The 26,565-nt window shown below is 37.5% G+C and overlaps 1 protein-coding gene across 1 annotated transcript in view; it reads left to right on the top strand.

Annotated features, from left to right (window-relative positions):
* The window catches only part of CDH8 (cadherin 8), a 334,891-nt gene that overhangs the window by 140,613 nt on the left and 167,713 nt on the right, over positions 1-26,565 (top strand). The window contains exon 4 of the mRNA XM_058527946.1: positions 10,805-10,924. Coding sequence (XP_058383929.1) covers positions 10,805-10,924 — 120 coding nt within the window. The remainder of the gene's footprint in view (positions 1-10,804; positions 10,925-26,565) is intronic.

Below are 26,565 nucleotides of genomic sequence, written 5' to 3'. Positions count from 1 at the left end.
ATTATTTTTTTCTCTAGGAAATTTTTGTAAGCTAAACAGGAGTTTGATATCATACTATGTTTTGTTTACAATCACAGAAGACAACTTTAGGAAGACAAGATCATACCTACTCTCTTAAGAGGAGGAAAAATCCCTACTGTTTCTTCTCTAATAAATTAAAAATATGAAAACACATAATTCAAAATATCAATGGATTGACCTGCTGTATTAATTTCTGATTATGTCTTTCTACAGAAAACAACTATTCATTGATTTATTGTTTTATTTATTTAACTACTATTTATATGCCTGGCACTTGCTGAGATACTAGAGAGAAAAATAAGAACATGGGGCCATGTTCTCTGCACTTGAAGATGTAAAATTCAGAAACAGTTTGTGTAGCAGTTACAAGGGCCAGTTTGGGATCCTCTGTATCTGGTTTTGAATACAGATTTTATCCCTTTCTATTTGAATAGAGATAAGCATAACAGATGCTCAAATGCTTGTTGCAAAGATTAAATGAATAAATATTTTATACCAGGCATTGTTCTTAGCATTTGTACAACTATAAAAATGCAGAATTATGCTTATGATGTGAACAAAGGGATGAGGCCACATTACAGAGGAATGGGTTAATTCTGGAGAGGAGAATTAGAGAGGAAAGCTGAGAGAATAAGAAAGAATATTGTTTTTAAGAAGCTTTCAGTCTGAAAGGGAAAAATCTGTATGCTCTGTGATTTATATATAAAAGTAAAAGGTGCCCCCAGAGACAGTCAAATAAAGTATTTTTAGATTTCAGAAAAGGGAACGATCAAGCTTAGAAATCAACTAAATCTTAAACTGGGGTCTGAACGAGTTAGGTGGATGTGTTGGGAAATCATAGGAATGAATGTACTTGCTTGAGCAAGTGTGTGGGTGAAAAAAAGATAGTCGGGAAGATTAGAGAACTCTGAGTGAATTTTTCCATTTTCCTAAGATAACTTTCCATTTTCCTAAGATAAGGTCCAAACTGATTAGCTTTTTTCATGAGGGTTCTTCCTGATTTGCCACCCCACCTCTGAACTTGGACTCAAGATCCTCCTTTTTCTCAACTCTAATCTCAATATCAATGGCCCCTCCTCCCAGAAACCTTGCTTTAGCTTTAGCTGCTCCCTCTGTGTCATTCAGTACTTCTCTTTCACCTATGGCACCTTATCACGTCATTTGGTAGGTAGTTGCTTAATTTTTTGCCTTCCCACTAGTCTGCCCTTCAAGAAAACAAAGATCTTCTAACTACGCAGTTTCTCAGGAGCCTGAAAGAAGGCTTGACAGGTAGGAAGAGCTCAATAAAAAGATATTGTGGGGCCAGCCTGGTGGCCTAGTGATTAAGTTCGCATGCTCGACCTGCACAGCCTGGGGTTCACTGGATTGGATCCCTGGTGTGGACTTATGCATCACTTATCAAGCCATGCTGTGGAGGCATCCCACATATAAAATAGAGGACGATGGGCACGGTTGTTAGCTCAGGGACAATCTTCCTCAGGAAAAAGGGGAGGATTGGCAACGGAGGTTAGCTCAGGGCTACTCTTTCTCACCAAAAAAAAAAAAAAAAAAGATATTGAAATAGTGAAGGGCCCAAATAGGAGATAAGCCCAACTCACCTCTGTTTTAGCTACACCCTGGATGGCAGCACATATAGCGTGGCATATTTTGGGTGCGTTAGTGAATACTTTTTTTTTTTGTTAAATCCTCTTGAAACCATAGCTCTGTAATGATTGCCCAATTAAGCCTGTTTTGTCTAGGACTTTCCCTTCCCAAATGCTCAGTGGCTCACTTTGCCAGGCTTGAAATTTGATGAGAGTTACTCATTTTGTCTTTTGCATTTAGGGGAAAAAAAAGAAAGTAACCATGTGGGTGATGGATGTGTTAATTAACTTGATTGTGGTAATCGTTTCACAATGTACATGTATATCAAATCATCACATTGTACAGCACTTTAAAGATATTACAACTTTTTTGGTCAATTATACCTCAGTAAAGCTGGAAAAGAGAAAAGAAAAAGAAAAAAAAGGGATTGCAGCCACAACCACACTTCTGCCATTTTTTAAAGTCCTGGCTTTTAACTAGAGAATTAAGCTTATTCTTAACGGAGCAGCTATTACAGTGGTTATATTTTTGTTCTCATACATCTTGGCCTCAAATTCACACTGCATCAAACATAAATAAAGTGGCATGTTTTAGAGAGCCCAGGGGTGCAGCTTTCCACCATGTTCCCTCACCCAGGTGATACTGATTGTACGCTACCCTTATGGAGCCCCAGAATAAGAATATGAAGTGGGTGATTTCATTCCCATTTTATAGATTAGGAAACTGAGTCTTAAAGATGCAAAAAAATTTTCTTGCTGTGGTAGAGTGGCAGGTCATTGATTTGGAATATGATCTCAGTTTTATAATAAGATAATGTGAACAAAAACTTCTGGCATTATAATTGTCATATATACATGTTTTCCACTACTTTGTACTGCTGTCTTCTAGAAATAAATTTAGTGAAGATTTCCACAGATTCTTGTAATAAAGCAAAAGCATGGGAAAACATTGCTAAAATAAGCTTCAAACACTGTTGGGACAGAAACTCTGACTCTGCTGTCCATTCTTGTATCCTCCACATCTAACTCAGAGCCCGGCATACAGTACATATTGTGCAAATAGGCTTTGTATGAGTGAATGAATAGGTTCATATAATAAAATAGAATCAACGAAGCTTCCACCTAAGCGCAATCCTGACACCTTGTAGAAGGCATCTCTGGTGCCACTGGTAGCATAATTTTGCAAGGTCAAGATGAAAATAGCTGCAAGTCAAAAGCATAAATGATGCTAGTTTACTTCTTAAGCTTTTATAGGATTTCATTCCATAGGTAACAGTTTAGCAAAGGTTTGGTTGCTGGGAATAGGCAGCCTAAGAAAAGAAAATACATACATTTTTTCCTGTTGTATTATAAAAGAGTCATTCAGATTCCAAAAGGGTTTGTTTATGCACATGGAACTGTAAAACAGACAACTTATTAGTTTTCACAACCAGGCCTCCGATCGTTCTCATTATCTGTTTGCAAAAGCAGTGGGTAGGCCGCCATCCTGGCATTGTCGGTGAAGGATGCAGAAGGTCCTTTTCTCCTGTGCATAGTAAACATGGCTGAGAGTTTACAGTTACACATTTTCATACAATATTTTTCATTTCTCTCACCCCATGCGCATTACAGATGTTCGCTGGAATGATGCATGGGTGAATAGAAGACATCTGTGTGCTCAAATGCATTTTCTGAAGTGGTTAATTGTTCCAGAAAGTTTCAGGCTCATTTTAAAAACACAATGTTAAGTGTGTATGGATGTTTCATTAAGTTACAAAACTGTTTATACTTCTAAATGCTCCAGAAGAAAATATGGAAACGGAATTTTATTTTCCCAGTTTATGACCCAAATCATAGAGCCAGAGAAATGACAGGATACATTTCGGTCCTGTCCATCCGCCTGACTGCAGTTAAAAATCTGTCCCTGTTCCCATAATAAATTCAATTTGGAGCATGTAGAACTTGGCAGCAACATCTCACTACAGGCTGAGAGTTGGCACATGAGGAGAACACCCAGTGAGCAGTGGTGAGGCCTTTGCGAAAGATGATAGAAGGGGAAGTTATCACTTAGGATTTCATTGTGTGGTATATGTCTTAAAAGAGAGGTTTCTGAAGTGAAATGGCAGGTTCATGCTACCTCTGCCTCCTATACAATTGGCGTTTATAAATCACAAGGTTAATCATCAACAAAGGGAAGGGTTTGATCTTCTAATATCTACCTGACGTAACTTTCCTAGATAACCAGCAGTCTTTCAGAGAAGAAGTTTCTGGAAGGAATAGGAATCCTGTCTTACTGCTTACTGTTGAATGGTTAGACGGTATAGTTCATTATTTATTTCCCCCAGGGCTTGGTTGGGGAAAAATTCTCCATACACAGGGCTAAAGAAACAAGCTGTAATTTTGCCTGATCTAAGTTTAATCCTCCTCATCCTGCAAAGACCCCCTCAGGCATCCCTTGGAGGTTTGGATATGTGGCATGTGTCTTCTATAATTAAATAGCAAAACTGCAAAATTACTGGCAGGATTTAGGCCATCTTTCCCACTGGGGGAATTTGCTTGAGGCCCTTTAGGAGACGTGAATGTTGAAGACTATGGCATCAGTTAGAGAGATGTGAAGAAAAATGCGTTGACGACCCGCATTTATTTCCTAGCGCTATTTCCGTAGTTTTCCTTAAGCGCACTGGATCTGTGCTCTGCTGTAAGTGAGGGGAAAAATACCACAACAAACAAACAAACAATAAACCTCTAGAAGTGCCTGCCAGTCATGTACAGAGGTATCCCAGAGCATTGTTCCATAAAACTAAAAAAATCATGGATGCGGTGTGACATATTTAAAGCATCCAGGGCCAGATGCCTCAGCTTCTAGTAAGCGATAATTTAAACGTCAACAGGTTCTGCAGTTCTTATGAAATTATCGCTCTGCTATTCAACAACAACCAAAAAAGGTTGTCATGGTAACACCTGCACCCCATTACTTCTAGTATTGCCTAGTACTTGGGGGAATTAATAAGGAGGATGAGGGAAGATGGGTTGAGGGTTTCGTTTTATTAAAATAATGAAAGCAGTTGCATCCTTGCTATGACCTGTTAGGTTTCTGTTCTTTCGAATGTGTGAATGTTTAAGCAAGACATTTGCAGATGATAATGCCAGACGCTGTCCGTGGATTGTACACACTGACCTTGGATCAGTGTAGCCAGAAGGTCAAATCAAAAGTTTGAAGATAAGAGGAGGAGGCCAAGAATGCATGCCTGTCTGAATTTCAGCTGTTGCAAAGATTCTGCTTCTTTCTTTCTTCCCCACCTGCTCTTGGAATGCTTATTTTCTGAAAATGTATTGCAAATGACTCTTTGCAAATGGGGTTTGTGTTCTTCTCATAAGAGTTTTAGCTTTTCCGGGGTGTACATTTTCACGCTGCACCAAACCTTTGTTTGCCTGTTCAGGGTGTCAGCGCCAGCATATTTCTTTCTGAATAATGTGCAGAATTGGTGTGCTGACTTGCTCATAAAAAAGTATAGCCTAGCTAACAGAGCTGCACTACCCAAACCCCAACATCTTATTTTCCCGAAGGCCTTTCATCTTAGTTTGTCAGCAAATTGGAACCTCTAACCTGACAGTGTAAAATTTTTGATGGTTAATTTTGCTGGTAGTGTTTGCTGTCATTACAGGGGAGAATATGTGGGTCCTGCTGCTAACGGGAGGAAACTTTCAGGTACGGCAAGAGGCAAATGATGCTGTGAGCCTTCTGCTAATTAAAATCCAGGCAGCAATTTGGCAAACCTCACTTAACCAAGAAACTCAATGCAGAAAAATGGGTTTATTAAAGGCAGAATTTACCTTGGAATTGACGTGTTCATACTTGATACTAGCAGGATGAATTGTGGTGACAGGGATCATTTTTGTTGACAACAGCTGGAAAGACAACAGCTACATTATTATAATTAGGATCAGCATCAAGTTGGATTATAATAGGGGCTTTCTTGGAGAAATGGCACAGTGTCAAATTTATAGTCACGAGCTAAATGAGACTCTTGTATCCTCAACAAAGGGACAAAAACCGTTCCAAATGAAAACACAAACAGAGAATCCTGTTGTTATATTTCCTGGGTATTACTCAGGGTCCTATTTATCACACACCAACACTTGCCGCTTTGAAGAAACATTATCCTGCAAGGTTTACACTTTTCAATTTGCCTCTGTGGTCTGCATGCTGCATGCATTTCCATGGAGAAGACTACACCGCAGCTTGACTAGAAATCTTTTCTGCTGCAAGATTAACCTCAAAGCATCCATTTTTCCCCCTCTGGGTAATCACTTGACAAATGCATCCACAAAACCTCCGCACACATCTATTCCAGTGTACAGGTGCATCAACAGTCTTGAATCACTATTAGGAGAAATATCATCCTTGACGGAAAGTAGTGCTGCCTTTTCATTTCCAGATGTCTCAAGTTGAAGGATGCGGATTTCCTGGGAAGCCAGACATCAGGCGGAAATATCCTGCATGAGGATGTGGGTAAAAGCTTGCCTTAGCTTTGTTGCCATCCCCAGCCCAGTAGTTCAACTTGGCAAGCATGTGGGATTTGCATGGGCTGGGAGATATGGCATTCATTTGAATGTCATCCGTTCAAATAATATTGAGAAACTTGTACTTACGATGTGCCCAGTGCCCGGCCTTGTGCTTACTACATCAAAACACATTTTATTTTTGAGCCCACAGCAATTTTATACAACAGAGGAAACTGACATGAGATGGATTGGATGGGAGAATGTGAGATTATGTGTGTGTGTTGCTTTCTTATTAAGGACCTGAACATATTGTTACATTTGGAAATCTCTTTTTGTGTTTTACCCTAAATTTTAAGGAAATATACTACTATTAAAACAATTAGGCAGAACTACATTTAGTTGTAAATTACAACATCCACCATCACTTAAAATTATAAAAGACTAGTTTATTATTGTCTCTCATGCACACACCTATAATGTACATATAATAATAGTGACAGTAAGCTCTCAGAAATATCATGTCAATAACTCTTCTATACTCTTTGCATAAATTATTACATTTAATTATCTCAACAAGCCTAGTTTGTAACAATTACTATCACCTTCTTATTTTACAGATGAAGGAACTGAAGCTTAGAAAAGTTTTGTTACTTGACCAAGGACACAGAACTAGTAAAAGTTGGGAATGGAATATAAAACCAGTTTTCTGGTTCTAGACAGTTTGACTCCAGATTTATCTTCTCAGCCACTCTTCTCCACTTAATATGATCTCATTTGATCCTCACACAAAACTTTGAGGTTTGCAGAATAAAAACTATTATCTTTACATATGAAAAAACTGAATCTCAGAGCATGTAAATGAAGGGAATCTGGCCCCTTACTCCTGCCTCAATGTTTGGTAATGTGATGGGTGCCTGTCATCATAAGACAACAGCAAGTTACAATAATCAATGAAAATAGATATGGTCATCAGTCATGGAATAGTAAACTCCTGAGGAAATATCCCCAACTTCCATTTAACGACAGAATCTCCATGGGTCTTTATGTAGTTTGAATGATTTAAAAAATACTTTACTTTATAAAGAAATCTGAGTAAGAGTTCTTCAAAATAATCATGATAGAAATTAATGCTTTTGTGGAGAAGGTGAGAAATTAAAATTTTAATAATCCGGTGCCAGTGACTATAGTCATTCTGAACTATAGATTTACATGAGAATTGCCTGAGAAGATTTTAAAAAATATTCCACTACCATTCCCATTTTGCCATTCCATAGATCTGAAGGGGACCCTGGGGATCTATATGTTTTTCAAAGCTAGATTCAAATATGTAGGCAGGGTTGGTACTCCCAGGCTTAGCATGTAGTAATTTCTGTGCTAGGCCCTTACATATATTATTTTGTTTAACCGTCATGGTAACTCTAATATATATTATAGATTTGAAATCTGAGGCTGAGACAGATGAAATGATTTGCCCTCAGAGATGGAGATAAGTGTTTCAGAAAAGGCTGGGACTATTTCTCCTGCAACACCGTTAAGCTCATGGCCCTCAGCCCAAACACACACCCCACACATATATCCAATGATCTGTCATTGTTCAGAAACTATTTACATTTATTTTTTTTCTCTATGAAGGTATTTCTTAATTTAAGAGTCACCTACTAGGGGCCAGCCTGGTGGTGACATAGCTGTTAAGTTCCTGGGCTCAGCTTCAGCGGCCTAGTGTTCGCCGGTTTGGATCCTGGGCGGAGACCTACACATGGCTCATCAAGCCATGCTGAGGCAGTGCCTCACATAGAAGAACTAGAAGGACGTACAACTAGGACATAGAACTACGTACTGAGGCTTTGGGGAGAAAAAAGGAAAAAAAAAAAGAGGAAGATTGACAACAGATGTTAGCTCAGGGCCAATCTTCCTAAAAAAAAAAAAAAAGAGTCACCTACTAGAAGGTAATTTTGGTGATGATAGGAATTTTTGATGATTTCCTCTTTTTTCCAGTGCCTAGGCCGTGACTGGAACTGAATGCTCACGCTCCTTAAGTTAACATCATACTGGGTATAGATCTTGACTTTATTTTCTGGTAATATATGCTCCTTCATAATAGGGGAAAACCATTTCTCCTAAAAAAAGAGTCAAAATAAATGCACAAGACAACAGAACAAAGCAAAGCAAAAAATTGTTGCGTGGTCTTCTGCATGGAAGTGTTCGCCCTTTCTCATCAGTCTCTGAACCGTCAGTTCTTTCAGTAACTCTTGAATTTTTTTCTTGCTATTCATTCTTTTTTCTTTAACTTTTTCTGAACCAATTTTAGACTTAGAGAGAAGTTGCAAAAATAGTTTCTGCATACCCCTCACTCAGTTTGCCATCTTTCATAAACTTAGTATAAGTATCAAAACAAGAAAATTAGCACTGATATCCATTTTTATTGTCATTACCCAGTATTAATGTTTTATCACCTTTTAACCGGACTGCTGTAACCTCATAACTAGTCTGATCTCCTAATCTTTTACATCTCTACCTCCAATTTAATCTAGGTGCGCTAACAGCAAGAGGCCCACAACATAAGATTGGTCTCTCACTGAAATATTTTCTCTATTCCCTACAGGATAAAGCCAACACTCCCCATCTTGGCATTCAAATGCCCCCATCCTCTGTTCTCACCTTGCATCTCCAACCTTAGCTTTGATGACTGACTTCTCTAGTCATCTCTCTTCCTAAAATTTTTTGGCACTTTTATCTCACTATCCTCCTCTCACCTGGAAGGTTTTTCCTCCAATTCTACTCCATCCCGCACAATCTTCAAATAACTACAAATATTGTAGTTTCATTGTGCTCATTTTCACCGGACAGTTGATAGGTTACTTGTGAAAGTGAGTCTTCTTTTTTTTTTTTCTTTTTTTGATATTGTTGCCAGTGTCTGGTGAGATGTGTCACACAATCGACAATCGACATTCAGCGCATTTTTCCCCTAACTATAGATTTTGTAGAACCTCTGACTCATCATTCTGAGCAGAAAGTCCAATTCTACAGAACTATCCACTGCTCAACAAATATTATTGTTATAGTTTCCTGTATAGTGACTGCAATTCAAAACACTTCAAAAAGATTTTGATTGGCAAGATCTTGCCAAAACTCTACTGATTTCAGTAAACACAGAGGTATGCTGCTCAGATCCACACCTGACCCCCTTCGGGTTGAAAACACTCTTCCTCTGGCTGCTGGGAGTGTTGGTTATTGATGGCTCAGGGCTGATGATCCCTCAGCTGAAGAGAGCTCCTGGCCCAAGGCCAAGGCTCCATTCTCAAGGGGAGTTCCTACATCCAATAACTAACTGCTCAAGGCTGGAGTATAAAGGCCTCATCCCATTTCCTTGATGACCATCCCAGCTCTAGATCCCCCAGAGAAGTCCACTGAAGCCTTTGCTGTGACTGCATCACAGGCCAAGTGCTCCTTCTGTCAATGTTGTCCTTCCTACTTCCCCATAGATATTAATCAAAGAGCATTCCCCAGTAGAAATTCCGCAAGAAATCTCTATCTCAGAGTCTGCTTCCTAGGAGACTCATCTGTGACACTTATCTATCATTCCTCATTAAATCACCAGATAATTTATTCATTTGTCTGTTCATTCAATTAGCAAATATATGTTCAATATTTATCAGATGTCAACATTTACTGGATGAGAAGGAAGACATTGACCCTGCCCTCATAGAACATGATTCTTGTTACCACACCAGACTTCTCCAGTTTCTCCTCAGTTTCAACAGTGCCCAGAATTTCCCACAGTCTCAGATTACAGTGCCTTTACTTATGCTTGACATATTGCTTAGAATTTCTTCCTTGCCTTTCTTTTCCTGGTTAAACTCTACCTGTCTTTAATAATTTAGCTCAAATGCAGTGTCTCTCAGAAAGCTGTCCCTCACCACTCTGTGTGAGCTGGGCTAAGTGAGGGATCCAAACTCGGGGCTTTGCAGTCAGCTGAATTTCTAGATATATTTGTCTGTCCCCTCCTCATCCCTTCTACCACCAAACTAAGCTTCTTGAGTATAGATTTTGTCTTAATATACATACTTCATATCAGGCAAGCTGTATGTGCTCAATTGCTGAATGAATATGTGAATAAAAAATAGAAAATTAAACTGAAAAAAAAAGATTTTGATTCTATTATCCATAAGGCCTAATTACCTAAACACGCTGATTAATTGGTTGTTTCAATCTAATTTTATATTCTGAGGAATTAAATAAAATGGGATATAATATTCCTTTGATATTTCTGTACAGCTTTATTTCAGCAGCCAATTTTTCCAGGTATATTCAGTTGTGCTTTTGCAAAACTTAAATGGTACATGTTATATCATGCTATTAACCTTATGTTTCATATTCCTTTGATATGTTCCCTTTGCATATTCTCCAAGCCCACATGAATCTGATAGGTATCTTTAAAATGAAAACTACAAAGTAATCTTAAGTAATAAAGACCCTAAAAGAGCTATCTTTATATAGTACTCCAACCCAGCAGTACTCTTTTTTTTTTTTTTAAAAGACTTGGATATTGTTGAAGTTATGAGAGTAGTTTATCTTCATATTTTTAAAGAGATTTCATTTCCTCCTTATTCTCACACATGGATTTCTGTATGATATACTTGGCAAAATTTAGCTTTTGGCAAAGAATAACGTGTTAATTATTATCTTTCTCCCTCTCTCTCTCTTTTTTTTTTTAGGTACGTCTGTCACTAATGTAACAGCTACAGATGCCGATGACCCAGTTTATGGAAACAGTGCAAAGTTGGTTTATAGTATCTTGGAAGGGCAGCCTTATTTTTCCATTGAGCCTGAAACAGGTTTGTGGCCTAAATTTTAAATTCTATTTACCATGTTATTGCTTCAGGGAAACACTTTTCTTGAGATTTGGATTATGAAACGTTGTGGTTAAGTACTTCACTGCCTGTATCAATAATATTTGAATATGTTGTTCCTGTGCAATGTGAGGTACATGGCAAGCCCAACAATCATTTTGATACTGATTAAAACAAATCGCAGACCCTTTGTAGAATATCACCTGTTTAACAGATGGCGTGGCACCATTTGTCATCCTGGGGAAAAACTGTGCTTATAGATCAGACAGAATTAAATATAAGATTTAAAAATAAATTTGGTTACTTATTGGCTGTGTGATGCTTGGCAAGAAACATTTAGAAGTTTGTCTAAGTTTCGACTCCTACGTCTATGAAGTGGGCATGGAACCTACCTCATAGTGTGATGATGAAGATCAGATGAAGCGATAAATATCAAAAAAAACAGGATACTGATATCTACCCACTAGAGTTCTTTATGAAGATATTATTATTGCCGATATTAAACCCAGCCAATATGCTGAGTCTGGTGGTACAGATTTTAGAAACCATTAAGTTATTAAAAGAAAAATCTTTCTTTACTGATTTAGAAATTAACTTCTTAAAATAATAGTTTTTGTAAATGAAGATATATCTTTATATTGTTTTAATTTTAACAATATATTAAGAGAGTAAAGCCATCTTGTCAGACTTTTTATAATCTTGTAGAGGTTTTTTTGGTAGCACATTTAAAAATTATTATAAATAACCATATCTTTTATGTGTATTTTTATTCCATATCTGGTGGTTTTGTCTGCATATTTCCAAAAAGAAAAATATATATAGTATATAAAAGTATATATAGTATATAAGTATATAGCTACATACACATGTAATATCATTTCTTTGATCTATGAGTTTTCAGTATTATTGAGATAAATTTCCTTGTCTTACCATTAAGTCAATTATTAATTAAATTAAAATTTTAAAGCTTCACTCTGCTTTTATTTTAATTCAAAGAATGAAATATTCATGCATTTAAAAGTGAGAAAAAGTACATTTATACATAAATAGGTCATGCCTTAAAATTGAATTTAGATTTAGAAACAGGAAAGAACTCTTCTAAACATGTTAATTAGAGACATAATTATGTATTCTTCCCCAGTGAAGAAGGAAGCATGTCATAAACATCATCTCATTTGGGCTCCTTGATGACCCTGATAAAGATAGGTGATAAAGAAGGTAGTCATCCCTGGATTTTAAGGAAAAAGAAAAAATCTGGAGATGTCCTCTTGCTTGGCCAAAGTCACAGTGACAGAGTTGGGAGCAGAATTGGGATACACATCCAGGTCCTTAATTTCAAAGCCATTGTTAGATATTTTTGAATGGCACTATTCATACGCAATAATTACGGTATAAGGGCTTCCATAAAACAGAAATATGTGGATTGCTTAAGTGGAGTTGAATCATTTTCTCCTTCACTCCTTGAATCTTTGTTACTTGGATCTTTTTGTTCGCCATCCTCAGTACAATATAGATATTAATCCAGCAAATACCCATTCAGCATTCTCTATGTTCCAGGCACTGAATTAAATATAAGGAGACAGGGCCGGCCCCGTGGCTTAGCGGTTAAGTGCGCGCGCTCCGCTGCTGGTGGCCCGGGTTGGGATCCCGGGCACGCACCGACGCACTGCTTCTCCAGCCATGCTGAGGCGGCGTCCCACATACAGCAACTAGAAGGATGTGCAGCTATGACATACAACTATCTACTGGGGCTTTGGGGGAAAAAAATAAATAAATAAAAATTATTAAAAAAAAAATATATAAGGAGACAAATTCACAAAGGCTAATCTCAGCCTGCAACTATCTCACAATCCATTCGGGAAGACAGATTCTTATTTTCAACATAAATACAAGGAAGCATAGTCATGCCATTTAAATAATTTATATCTCAAAAATAAATTACCATGAGGTATCAATGATAAAAGCCCTCTACCAGCTCAGATGATCTGGGCACTTTTAAGGCTCATTAACGTATATTGCCATTTGCTTAATTAAATATTGTCAGAAACACTTAATATTTACATTTTTACCCACCATAATGAGTCTCTATTTCAGCATGCATTCATTTTAGCTTTATCATTTCCAGTTTGCCAGATACAAAATTATCAGGTTTATATTTTACAAAGATTATTCTGGTGCTGTTGTGGAAAATATAATGGACAGAAATGATACTTGAAGAATGTACATAGTAGTTGATTAATAATTATTGGTTGAATGAAGTTAAAGTTTTTAACTAACGCAGACAATGCAGAACAAAGTAGAGATAAATTCAATAATCAATAGAGAGTCAGCCCAAGTTCTTTTACTGAAAGATAAATATGTATAGGTGAAATGTAAACATTTTTGTGTAAATGCCTACATAATTACACTTGAGTATATTCAAGTGAAACCAGCATGTAAGTTGTTCCCATAGAATCTAAATTTGACTCTCTCAGGCCTTTTCTCTCTTCTTTAAAAAAAATTTGAAACTGGTATGAGTGTGTGTGTGTGTGTGCATGTGTGTGTTTGTGGTGGGGGAGGGTAAAAGTGCTTTATAGAAACAGATTAAGAAGACTTTTAAAATTTTGTATTAGGAAAAGATAGAAAAAAATGTACAAAGACCATTGAGTATTTGGATTTTTTATTTTGTAAGCAAATGGAAAGTAAATACCTTTACTGGTGACCAAAAGGTATGTGTCACTTGTGTCCTCTGGGAAATAAACCCTGAGACAGAGTTGGGAGAACAAGTGGCTTATTGGGGTTAATGACTCTGAAAGATAAAAGAAGCACTGTCTTAGTCAGTTCTGGCTGCTATAACAGAATACCATAAACTGGGTGGCTTATAAGAAACAGAAATTTATTTCTCTTGCTTCCAGAGGCTGGAAGTCTGAGATTAGGGTGCCAGCATAGTTGGATTCCGGTGAGGGCCCTTTTCTCCGTGGCAGATGGCTGACTTCTTGTATCTTCATGGAAAGAGAGCAAGCTAGGTCTTTGGCCTCTTTTCATATGGGCATTAATACTATTTATGAAGGCTTCACTTTCATGATCTAATTACCCTTCCATGCCCCCACCTCCAAATACCACCACATTGGGGATTACCTGTGACTTTTGGGAGGGACACAGACATTCAGTCCATAACAGGCATGAAACAGGATTAGGCAGGGAAGCCCAACTTGCTGTGATGCAGATCTGATACCCGTGCAAATTAAGAGGAGAGGAAGCAAGATAAGGCAAAGCAGATTTGACAGCATCCTGGCCAAACCCATGGGGGTCCCTGAAGCAAATATTTCTATTAACAGGAGTCCCATGTTGTGCATAAATGACCAGGCTTTAACACAACCTGCCGTACTTAGTCATTGGCTTGGTTGTGCCTGGGAAGAGCAGGGCTTCAGCTTGAATCCGAAAAGCAGTCTTAAGGATGCTTCAGCTGGAGGGAGTCAACTAAAAATCCAAGCAGTAGGCCACTGTGGCTGCCATAACATGTGGCAAAAACAAAAGAGAAGATAACCTTTTGCCCTATCAAATCAGCAAATGTGGTGTTAAAAACAATAGTATGCAGGATAAGCATGTGCTTGGTGAATTACACAGTCAAAACCTGATAGTGGGAGTGTTAACAGGAACATTTATTGAAAAAATTTGAAGAAAAATGTATCAAAAACATTAAAAATGTTCACTAAATTTTGACCTAGGTATTCAAACTCTAGCAAAATAAAGAAATGTCAGGGATGAGCACAGACTCATTACATAAGGCACACATGCCCCTGATAGCATGCCTAACAGGTTGGCTCTCTACATGGTTGGTCTGTCCATGACTTCAGGAAGTGACGCAGCATAACTGAGTCAGAAAATGTTGGCAGAATGCAAATATGCATTACTATTGATGTGGGATCATCCCTCAGTTCCTTTTTTTTTTTTTTGAAAGAACCCGGATAGTGAAATTTGTACTTTAGTTATAATTTTTGAAAAATTTCTCTTTATGTTTAAAAATTTTAAAGACAATTTTTTAGAGCAGTATTTGGTTTACAATAAAACTGAGAGGAAGGTACAGAGATTTCCCATATATTCCTTGTACCCACACATGCACAGCCTCCCCCATTATCAATATCATTCATCAGAATGGTACACTTTTTACTAGGGATGAACCTACATTAACATATAATAAGCACTCTAAATCCGTAGTTTACCTTAGGGTTAATTCTTGGTGTTGTATATTACATATGTTTGGACACATGTATAATGACATATATCCATCATTATAATATCATACAGAGTATTTTCACTGCTCTAAAAATCCTCTGTGCTCTGCCTTTTCATTTCTCCTCTCCACCAACTGGAAACCACTGATTTATTTTATTGTTTCCATAGTTTTTCTTTTTCCAGAATGTCATAAAGTTGGAATCATAGAGTGTGCAGTCGTCTCAGATTGCCATTTTTCACTTAGTAATAGGCATTTAAGTTTCTTCCATGTATTTTCATGGCTTGATAGCTCTGTTCTCTTAATCACTAAATAATATTCCATTGTCTGGATATGTATTCATTCACCTACTGTACGACATCTTAATTGCTTTCAAGTTTTGGAAATTATGAATAAAGCTGCTATAAACATCTGTGTGCAGGTTTTTATGTGGACATACATTTTCAGCTCCTTTGGGGAAATACCAAAACCACCATTGCTGAATTGCATAATAAAAATATATTTAGTTTTGTAAGAAACCACCACATTGTCTTCCACAGTCACCAGACCATTTTGCATTCCCAGGAACAATGAATGGGAGTTCCTGTTGCTCCACATCTTCACCTGCATTTGATGTTGTCGGTATTCCAGATTTTAGCCATTCTAATAGGCGTGTAGTGGTATCTCTTTGTTTTCATTTGCATTTACCTGGTAACATATAATGTGAAGCATCTTTTTATATGCTTATTTGCCATCCATATATCTTTATTGGTGAGGTGTCTGTTAAAGCCTTTGACACATGGTTTAATTGGGTTGGTTGTTTTCTTTTTGTTGAATTTTAGGATTTCTTCGTATATTTTGGGTTGCAGTCCTTTATCAGTTATCTTTTTTGCAAGTACTTTCTCCCAGTTTGTGGCTTGATTTTTCATTCAGTGAAATACAGTGTCTTTTACAGAGCAGGAATTTTTAATTTTAACCAAGTCCAGCTTGTCAATTCTTTCTTTCATGGATGGTGACTCTGGTGTTATATCTAAAAAGTCATCGCCAAACCCAAGGTCATCTAGATTTTCACCTATGATCTAGGAGTTTTATAGCTTTGTGTTTTACATTTAAGTCTGTGACTCATTTAGAGTTAATATTTATGAAGGATGTAAGGTCTGTGTTAAGACTCATTTTTTTGCTTGTGGATGCCCAGCACCATTTGTTGAAGAAACTGTCTTTGCTCCATTCCATTGCCTTTGCTCCTTTGTGAAAGGTCAGTTGACTTTATGGGGATCTATTTCTGGTCTTGTATTCTGTTCCATTGATAAATTTGTCTGGTTTTTTACCGGTACTACACTGTCTTGATTACTGTAGCTCTATAACAACTCTTGAAGGCAGGTAGTGTCAGTCCTCCAAATTTGTTTTTCTCCTTCAATATTGCGTTGGCTATTCTGGGTCTTTTGCCTCTCCATATAAACTTTGGAATCAGTTTGTTGATATCCATAAAATAATTTGCTGAGATTTCGATTGCGATTCATTGAGTCTATAGATCAAGTTGGGAATAACTGACATCTTGACAATATTGGGTCTTCCTATCCATAAACATGGACTATCTCTCCATTTATTTAGTTATTCTTTGATTTCATTCATCAGAGGTTTGTAGTTTTCCTCATATAGATCTTGCATATATTTTGTTAAATTTATAGCTAAGTATTTAATTTTTGGGGGGCTAATGTAAAAGGTATTCTGTATTTAATTTCAAATTTATTGTTGTTATATAGGAAAGCAATTGACCTTGTATCCTGCAACTTTGCTATAATTGCTTATTAGTTCCAGGAAATGTTTTTTTTCTTTTTTTGGTTAATTCTTTTGGACTTTCTACATAGACAGTCATGGCTTCTGCAAACAAACACAATTTTATGTCTTCCTTCCCAATCTGTGTATCTTTCATTTCCTTTTCTTGTCTTATTGCATTAGTGAGGACTTCCAAGACGATGTTGAAAAGGAGTGGTGAGAGGAGATATCCTTGTCTTGTACCTGATCTCATTGGGAAAGCTTCAAGTTTCTTACCATTAAATATGATGTTAGCTGTAGATTTTTTGTAGATGGTCTTTATCAAATTGAGAAAGTTCTCTTCTATTCTTAGTTTGCTAAGAGTTTTAAATCATGAAAGGCGGTTGGATTTTGTCAAATTCTTTATCTATTGATATGATCATGTGATTTTTCCTTTTTGATCTGTTGAGGTGATGGATTACATTAATTGATTTTTGATTGTTGAACCAGCTTTGCATATCTGGGATAAACCCCACTCAATCATGATGTCTAACTCTTCTTATACTTTTTTGATTCAATTTGCTAATATTTTGTTGAGGATTTTTGCATCTATGTTCATGAAAGACATTGGTACGTGGTTTTCTTTCTTTGGAATGTTATTGTCTGGTTTTGGTATTAGGCTAATGCAGGCCTCCTAGAATGAGTTAGGAAGTATTTCCTCTGCTTCTATCCTATAAAAGAGATTGTAGAGAACTGGTATATCTTCTTTACTAAATGTTTAGTAAAATTCATCAGTGAACTCATCTGGGCCTGGCCTCAGTCCCTTTTTACACCAGGCTTCTGGCCTTACCAGCAAGGGTCAAACCTGTAGCTATAATAATCAATATTGTGACAGTGAGCATTCTCTCAACAGGCCATGGGACTTGAACACATTCATGATATTTAGATGGAAGAAGATTGCCCGTTGACCACTGTCATCAGGTCCTTGATGATAGAATATCTTCAGTAAGGGAAAGAAACCAGAGCATAGGAGACAAGATAATCCTTTATATGTCTTGTTTTATCCTCGCAAGGAATGCTAAGAACAGAACTCTGGACTTTGGAACAGATAATTTCTGTTGTCCTCTTGCTCATTACATTCCAACTTTACAGAATTATTTTCTGTCGCCATAATACATCAATGTCTGTATCTGAAGGAGAGCTCCTTCTCTTGTTTCAAGTATAAACTTAAGACTGCAGACATATTTGCCATTTGTTCTGTTTATTATCTTTTTTGAACATATCATAATCAATAATTATCTTATATATTGACTTGTTTATATTTTTAAGTCAGTTCTCATGCTAGAATGTATAGTCCATGAAAGAATGGGGCTTGTCTGGTTTATTCATTTTGCATTCCTATGCCTAGCAGAGTGTTTGGCACCTAGAAGTCCTTCAAAAAGTATTTTAGATAAGAAGAGAAAAAGGAAAAAAAGAAGCAAAGGAAGGATAGCATGGGGAAGAAAGGAAGGATGAATTAACAGAGAGAAAGAGAAAAGCTTGCCACAACTCATAAAGAAAGTGTGTGATGAACCCAGTCGGGAATACAACTTGGTTTCCAGTTTACATTTCTTCTATCTGTTCCTCTGATGGGAAGAACACCATTTTAACCTCAGCTGTGATTTTTGTTGCTGTTGTTGGGATTCACCTATGACTAAAATTCATGCCATTTCCAAGTCTCATACCAAGTCTTAAGTGTCTAGCCAACACAATGCTATTCTCGTACTTGCAAAAATGAGCCTTGAGACAGATAAACTCTTGACCAGATTTAGTTCTAGATCACATGTTGAGATAAAAACGGTCATGGGCCATGACACAAGGAAGGAACTGTTATTAATATATCTTCCCATTCTGGATATCACTGTTACAGTAATAATAATGATAATAATCTACAATAAATAAAAGGAAAATATCATTGTGTTTCCACAGTTCTCTAGGTTTGACAGAGCACTAAACTAAACTGTACAGGGAAGAATTTCTCTCTCTATTTTGCAAATGACAGAACTGTGTTTCAGAGTGAGTAAGGTAAAATGCTTGCCCCATTTTTCAATCAAATTCCCTGCCGTATTATAACAACAACAGGAAGAATAAAAAAGAAGCAAGAATATAAACAACAACAACCTCATTTATTGAACACTTATTATCTTCTTGGCATTGTGCTAATTGGGTTTGCATGCATTATCAAATTTAATTTAATTTATTCCACACGATAATTTTTTTTGAGGCAGATTGGCCCTGAGCTAACATCTGTTGCCAATCTTTCTCCTTTTTTCCTTTTTTTCTTCCCAAAACCCCAGTAAACAGTTGTATGTCACAGTTGTACATCCTTCTAGTTGCTCTATGTGGGACGCGGCCTCTGCGTGTCTTGATGAGTGGTGCATGGGTCGGCGCCCAGGATCCGAATCCGCGAACCCCAGGCCGCCAACATGGAGTGTGCCAACTTAACCACTACGCCACTGGGCCGGGCCCTCCACACAATTTTTTTTTTTTTTTGTGAGGAAGATCAGCCCTGAGCTAACATCTGATGCCAATCCTCCTCTTTTTGCTGAGGAAGATTGGCCCTGAGCTAACATCCATGCCCATCTTCCTCTACTTTATATGGGACGCCGCCACAGCATGGCTTGATGAGCGGTGCATCGGTGTGCACCCAGGATCCCAACCTGCGAACCCCGGGCTGCCAAAGTGGAGCGTGCACTTAACTGCTGCGCTATCAGGCCGCCTCCACCCCCCCACACACACAATACTTTGAGACAGGTACTAATGTCATCTCAGTTCTACTGATGAGAAAACAGAGGGTTAGCATTGATACATTTCTTGCCCAAAGTGTTTGAAGTAAGATTCAAAGTAGGTCTGTTTGATTTCAAACTCCAATTATTCAACATGCTCCTGTACCCCCATTTGACTTCCAAGCAGTGCAGCTCATGCCTGGGGCTGCCATTGGTTTAGGAAGGACCCATAGAACTTGGAAGCAGGCCCAGGTCTCCTTTATATATAGACATAGGAGGCATTTGGATATCAGAGAAGATGTGAAGTGGTAGTAATTGTAACATGAATTGTCATTTTTGTGAATAGCTTCAAAAGGCTGAAAATAGCTTATTTGTATTCTATAAATATTTCTTTCTTTGCTTTCCCTTCCCAACCACCCCCAATACCATATGTTTACTTGTAACATTTTGGGCACAGACAGGGAGAAATGTGGCATTTATTTTATTTTATTTTTTATTTATTTTATTTTTTTAATTTCTTTTTTTTTTTAATTTTTGTTTATTGCAGTAACATTGGTTTATAACATTGTATAAATTTCAGGTGTACATCATTATACTTCTATTTCTGCATAGATTACATCATGTTTACCACCCAAATGCTAATTACAACCCATCACCACACACGTGTGCCAAATTATCCCATTCGCCTTCCTCCCTCCCCCCTTCCCCTCTGGTAACCACCAATCCAATCTCTGTCTCTGTGTGTTTGTTTATTGTTGTTATTATCTACTACTTAATGAAGGAAATCATACGGTATTTGACCTTCTCCCTCTGACTTATTTCACTTTGCATAATACCCTCCATGTCCATCCATGTTGTCACAAATGGCTGGATTTCATCGTTTCTTATGGCTGAGTAGTATTCCATTGTGTATATACACCACATCTTCTTTATTGGCATTTATTTTAAAAGAACTAATTTGAGGACAGCAGTGAGAAACAGTTGCAGTCCCTCCCAAGTGATTGAAGATGGAAAGTCTAAATGAAATGTAAGGCAAGTGAATAATAAATACTTAATTATCTAAAGAAACCAGAGTAAAGTTGCAGGACAGTCGAAACTTTGCTCCAGGCAAGCGAGAGTATGAAAAATGACCTGCTTAAAAATAAACTAACTTAATTCATTGACCTTTTTTTGTAACTCAGAACATCTTTCTTCATTGGATACAAATAACATTTGTCTCACTGGAACCTGTAAAAATGAGCTAAGGAAAAAATAGTCCTTGGAAAAAAAAAATCCGTGTAATGAATGGTTCTCTTTTATAAAAATTAAGATAATACATGGAATCTTCATGGAATGCCTTCACGGAATTGAGTCATTTTTATGCCGTCTGTGTCAAAGTGATAAAGTGCAAACACACAAGGTCTCTTTTTTAATCAGGATTGCATAGATTATTATTTCCTCTGCCAAAGGGAATGACCAAAGAATTTTCTTAGCGCAAACCTTTGAGAAGAAATATTCAGACAAACTCAGGCTGACTAACAATGCTAGGATATGCACTGATAAGTGAGAATGTCACTGTAATTCACATTAATCGATATTTAGTCAATATCTACACTGTGATAAGACAAGTTCTAGGCACTGAGGATGCAATGTAGTGTATGATAAGTTCTAAAAAGAGATATATATGAGCAATCAAAATGGTGTGAAAACATAGGACATATGCCAGAATTCATAATATAGGGATAGAGAGGAGTGCCAGCCAGCTAACTTGAATGGAAAGAGGAAGGCAAGGAAGCCTTCCTATTTTATTTTATTTATTTATTTATTTTTTTGAGGGAGATCAGCCCTGAGCTAACATCCATGCTAATCCTCCTCTTTTTGCTGAGGAAGACCGGCCCTGAGCTAACATCTATTGCCAACGCTCGTCCTTTTTTTTTCCCCCAAAGCCCCAGTAGATAGTTGTATGTCATAGCTGCACATCCTTCTAATTGCTGTATGTGGGCCTCGGCCTCAGCATGACCGGAGAAGTGGTACATCCGCGCGCCCGGGATCAAAACTGGGGCCGCCAGTAGCGGAGCACGCGCACTTAACCGCTAAGCCACGGGGTCGACCCAACGGAAGCCTTCTTGAAGGTAGTGACACCAAAGGTTGTGTCTTGAAAAACTGGTGGCTCCTTAACAAGTGATTGGTGTGGAAACTGTTAAATAAGACCTTACAGCAAGAAGAAGTCAAGGGATATGTGGTGGGGGACAATAAAAATTGGACATTGGAGTGATATTGAGAAATTAAATAGTTTCACCTACTCAATGGTATCAAAAGATTTTTACTTTAAGAGATTTTTCTATACAAAATAAATTTAGGCTAGAATTTAGAAATCCAAACTCCTACTAATTTTCTGCATGATTTTGAATGAATGCCATCACCTCTTGGGACTAAGTATCCAATTTTTAAAAATACTGATAATAATGCTGTTTCTAATCATTGATCATATTGGGGAAAAAAGCACATATTCCATATTTTGATTTTGATTTTCACAAATTAAGAATATACTTAATATTATTAATTTCTATATTTGTTGAATCAAACGAAATGTGATATTTTTTGATAGGACATGTCCGTTTAGAAAAACTCAAAACTTTTTTTGCATTAGTGGTAGATGGAAAAGTCCTTCAGCAGTGGTAAATACAAGACACTGATTACTGTTAAAATCCCTGGATTTAGAATTGAAAGTTTGACTGAAAAGCAGGAGTGACATGGAGTGGAGAGAAGCTGGCTTGACCAATTGCCTAGGACAATTACATTATGAGGGATAAAGAACCTCTTTCTAAGCACTGACCAAAAACTGAGGTATCTCCACCCGTCACACGCCTGCCTTACTTTTATAATTTTATTTATTTATTTATTTTTTTCCCCCAAAGCCCCAGTAGATAGTTGTACGTCATAGCTGCACATCCTTCTAGTTGCTGTATGTGGGATGCGGCGTCAGCATGGCCGGAGAAGCGGTGCGTCGGTGCGCGCCCAGGATCCGAACCCGGTCTGCCAGCAGCGGAGCGCGCGCACTTAACCGCTAAGCCATGGCGCCGGCCCTCACCTGCCTTACTTTTAAAAATCACAGAACACCCAAGCTCAGGCCCTCCCATGAAGTGGATGATCAGTGGTGGGGAAGGGGCAGGGATGACGTTTTCTGTAACATGTGGAGTCTCTTCTAAGCCTCCTGGAAGAAGAACAGGGGTTCTCCCTGGAGAAGTCAGGCACAAAACCAACAGACGGGAGGATTTGGGAAGGAGCCAAAGAGTGCTTTGCTCACCTGTGGGGATATCCTCCTAATGCACTCTTCATTCAATTTCTATTTTCATTACACAGTGAAGGGAAGAGATTTCTATAATTTTTTTGAGAGAAGAATACAGGCAGAGTGACTTCCCTTTCAAACATCACACACACACACATACGCGCGCACATACACATACACACACACATGTTGAGAACAACTAAAGAAGGGGAAAAGTATCAGTATGTGAATCTATGCTTGTTTTAGGCCAGAAGAGAGTATAAAAACTAAGACAGTTGCCTTTCTCGTGTTCCTTACATTTCAAGTAGAAGAACCACTAGTGGATACTGAATAAAAATCATAGGCAGCAAAAGACTATATGCTAGTGTCTGTGTTCTTATTTAATCCCTATACCAAGTAAAGTAGCTATTTTAAAATAAATTATTAAAGATGAGTATTATGAGGATCCTTGAGGTTTAATGATATGGCCAAAGTCAGACAGGTGACAAGTGTTAGTGCAAATAACTCACAATAGATATTTGTTGAACAAATGAATGGATGAATGAATTAACGAGTGAGTAATGAGACTCTAAAGCGTGTAATTCCACCTGTACCTAAACTTAAAGCTCATTCAAGCTAGATGAAGATGATGACAAAATTTAATTTCAAATAGATCAAAATTCTAATATGCTGAATATTTACAGATAGTTTTCCCAACAAAAGCAATCCCTCCCCAGTTTCACTGATGATTAAGTCTTCATATCCCAGTGAGTATGACAGCTGGCTGTTTGCACACACTGACTTAACAATCATTTATTTCCTTGTTTGGAAACTCCTGTGGGAGGTAAAGTAGGTTGAGTAAGTGTTGTGCTCCCCTTAAGTGTTTTATGATTACTAATCTCCCTACCCATGCACATAGAACCATTAAATATACTTAGGTAAGCTGAAAGCATTGTGACTGTCATGTTACCTACAACTTTGGACAATTGTTTAGCCCAGAGGGAGCTGTCCAGTGCTGACCATAGCTAGAGTTGAAGGGATGTATTTTTAGAGAAACCAAGGTCTTCAGATGTGCATGGTGAACAGAAAGACTATAAACCACACGGTCTCCTCAACACGTAACACCTGCTGTCACACTGGAGTGCTTTGGGATGGGATTAGGTGGAAGCAAAAGCAAATACTCACTCGTCAATGACACCCACCCAACCTGAGCAGACCAGCTAGAATCTGGAATTTTTCCCAGCTCACTATGTATCATGTCCCTGCAGAATTAAATTGTAATTTCTATTTCTATGGTGATACTCTTTATGTCCTTTGAAATATAGCTTTGAGTTTCATTTGGACTAGTTCAAAATGACTTGGTGAAAGGACAAAGATGTGTTTTCATTGATTTTATAGATAAGCATGGTTTGTCTAAGAATATTAAAGATTAACCAATATCAAAGAGGAGTAAATGTGTGAAAACCCCTTATATACTTGAAAATGCATTATATATATCAAAGCTTTGGTGTTTTTATTTAAAGGTAGCAGGTTTTATTTGTGTAGTTGCATCTCTCCCCCATCCTTATGGCCTAACTCTGCATCCCCAGCACTGAAGATTACCTAAGATTATATTGAACATATTGCTGGTGCTCAGTAATTGTTTTTAAATATTGTGGCAAATGTAACTTTAGATATAGCTACCCCAAAGAAGGATTATGTAACATTTGAATGTTCTAGTTTGGAAAACAGAGAGTTAAATATCATAAAATGTTGTCTGTGATTATATATATAATTATTAGAAGTTCAAAGAAGAGGATTAATTAATACTGGACACCATCTCCTTTAAGGCAAAGGTGGTCTCTGAGATAGGTTCTGGTGCACAAATAGGAATCTAATAAGAGACTGGAAGCAGGAGGAATACACAAATACTCCATCTGTTTCTTTGTGTAAGTCAAATTCCAGAAATATCTCTGTGAAATAATTTCCTCTGGACTAAAGTATGAAAGGCCATAAGTTCTATTTTTGAGAAAGATTATTAAAAAAGAGTTTCATGGGCTGGCCTGGTGGCCTAGTGGTTAATTTCGATGTGCTCTGTTTCGGCAGCCCAGATTCCGTTCCCGGGCATGGACCTACACCACTTGTCAGTGGCCGTGCTGTGGCAGCAACTCACACACAAAATAGAGAAAGACTGGCACAGCTGTTAGCTTAGGGCTAATCTTCCTCAAGCAAAAAAAGAGGAAGATTGGCAACAGATGTTAGCTCAGGATGAATTGTACTCAACAACAATAAAAAAAGAGTTTCAACCATAATTGCAGCACTTCTATCTGGTTCTCACCTCGCTACCTAGTGCCTAGCACTATGTCCACTTGTGACAGTTGTTCAAAAACATGTTATAAATGAGCCAATAAACACAGATGATTAAATCAAAGATGAGCATGGTTAGAAAATGGGCTTCTTCAGGAGGATTTCGATGCTGTCAATTGAGATCCCAGGGGATTTCAGGTTTAAAAAATGGATGCTTCTAAGAAGCTTACAATACATCTTTGCATTCCTTTCTCATATTCAATATATAACAGCATCTGATCATCTGACTATTTGGAAACAGTGGGTATGACATTGCTGATAACAGACAAGGAACCCAAGGATGTGCCCATAGGTGCTACCTAAGAATAGCCCAGGTCACCAATGTATCCTCTTTAGATCGTTTGTGTCTCCCCTTCCAAAAGCAGTGACCTCTCACTCATGGCAGTGGCACATAATTTTGGACATTATATTCTGTTCAGAAAATCAAAGGGAAGGAAGGTATCATTATTGATCATCTACTATGTGCCATTTCTTATAATTTTCTTAGTAACTACGTGAAGTGGGTGCTATGATCCTCACTTTTCATAAAGGAAATAAAAGTTCTGGGCAAATGAATTTCTGGAAGCTATCCAGGTAGTAAAAGTCAGAGTTGGCTTCCTGACCACATCTCTCTGATTTCAAGCTCCTCTGCATTAGGTTTCCTATCTCCTAATAGAGGAGATTAGGGGAAAAAAAACAGTGAAAAGTCAATGAGTCCAGGAAAAAAAAATGGAAGGAAAAAGAGAGACGTTAAACATTTTAATGCCTTCTTAGATTAATGTTTATTTACAGTTCACTAAATAGATATTTATTGATCACTTTTACTCTCAGGGACGACAAAATGATGTATGGGGTAGACATGGCCCTGATTTCATAGAGTTTACAGAACAACTAGAGAGATGTCAACATAAGTAATTATGTTATAAATACATCAATTGTGTATTTTCTTGTTTATTGTCCAAAGTGCCTTGAAGAAAACATGTAAGGGAATGAGATATTTGATGTATTATCATTACTGATCTTCCTTGACTGGCGATGGGGTCACGTCCTGATAAACCCATCGTTAAGTTGAAAATATTGTAAGTCAAAAATGCGTTTAATATACCTAACCTACCAAACATCATAGTTTAGCCTTGCCCACCTTAAATATGCTCAGAACATTTGTAATAGCCTACAGTTGGGCAAAACCATCTAACACAAAGCCTGTTTTATAACAAAGTGTGGAATATCTCATGTAGCTTATTGAATACTGTAGTGAAAGTGACAAGCAGAACTATTTGTAAGGGTACAGAACGATTCTAAGTGTATCAGTTGTTCACCTTCATGATTGTGTGGCTGACTG

This window comes from Diceros bicornis, chromosome 32 (assembly GCF_020826845.1).
Source record: "Diceros bicornis minor isolate mBicDic1 chromosome 32, mDicBic1.mat.cur, whole genome shotgun sequence".
Classification (NCBI taxonomy): Eukaryota; Metazoa; Chordata; class Mammalia; order Perissodactyla; family Rhinocerotidae; genus Diceros; species Diceros bicornis.
This window is presented reverse-complemented; position numbering and strand designations above follow the sequence as displayed.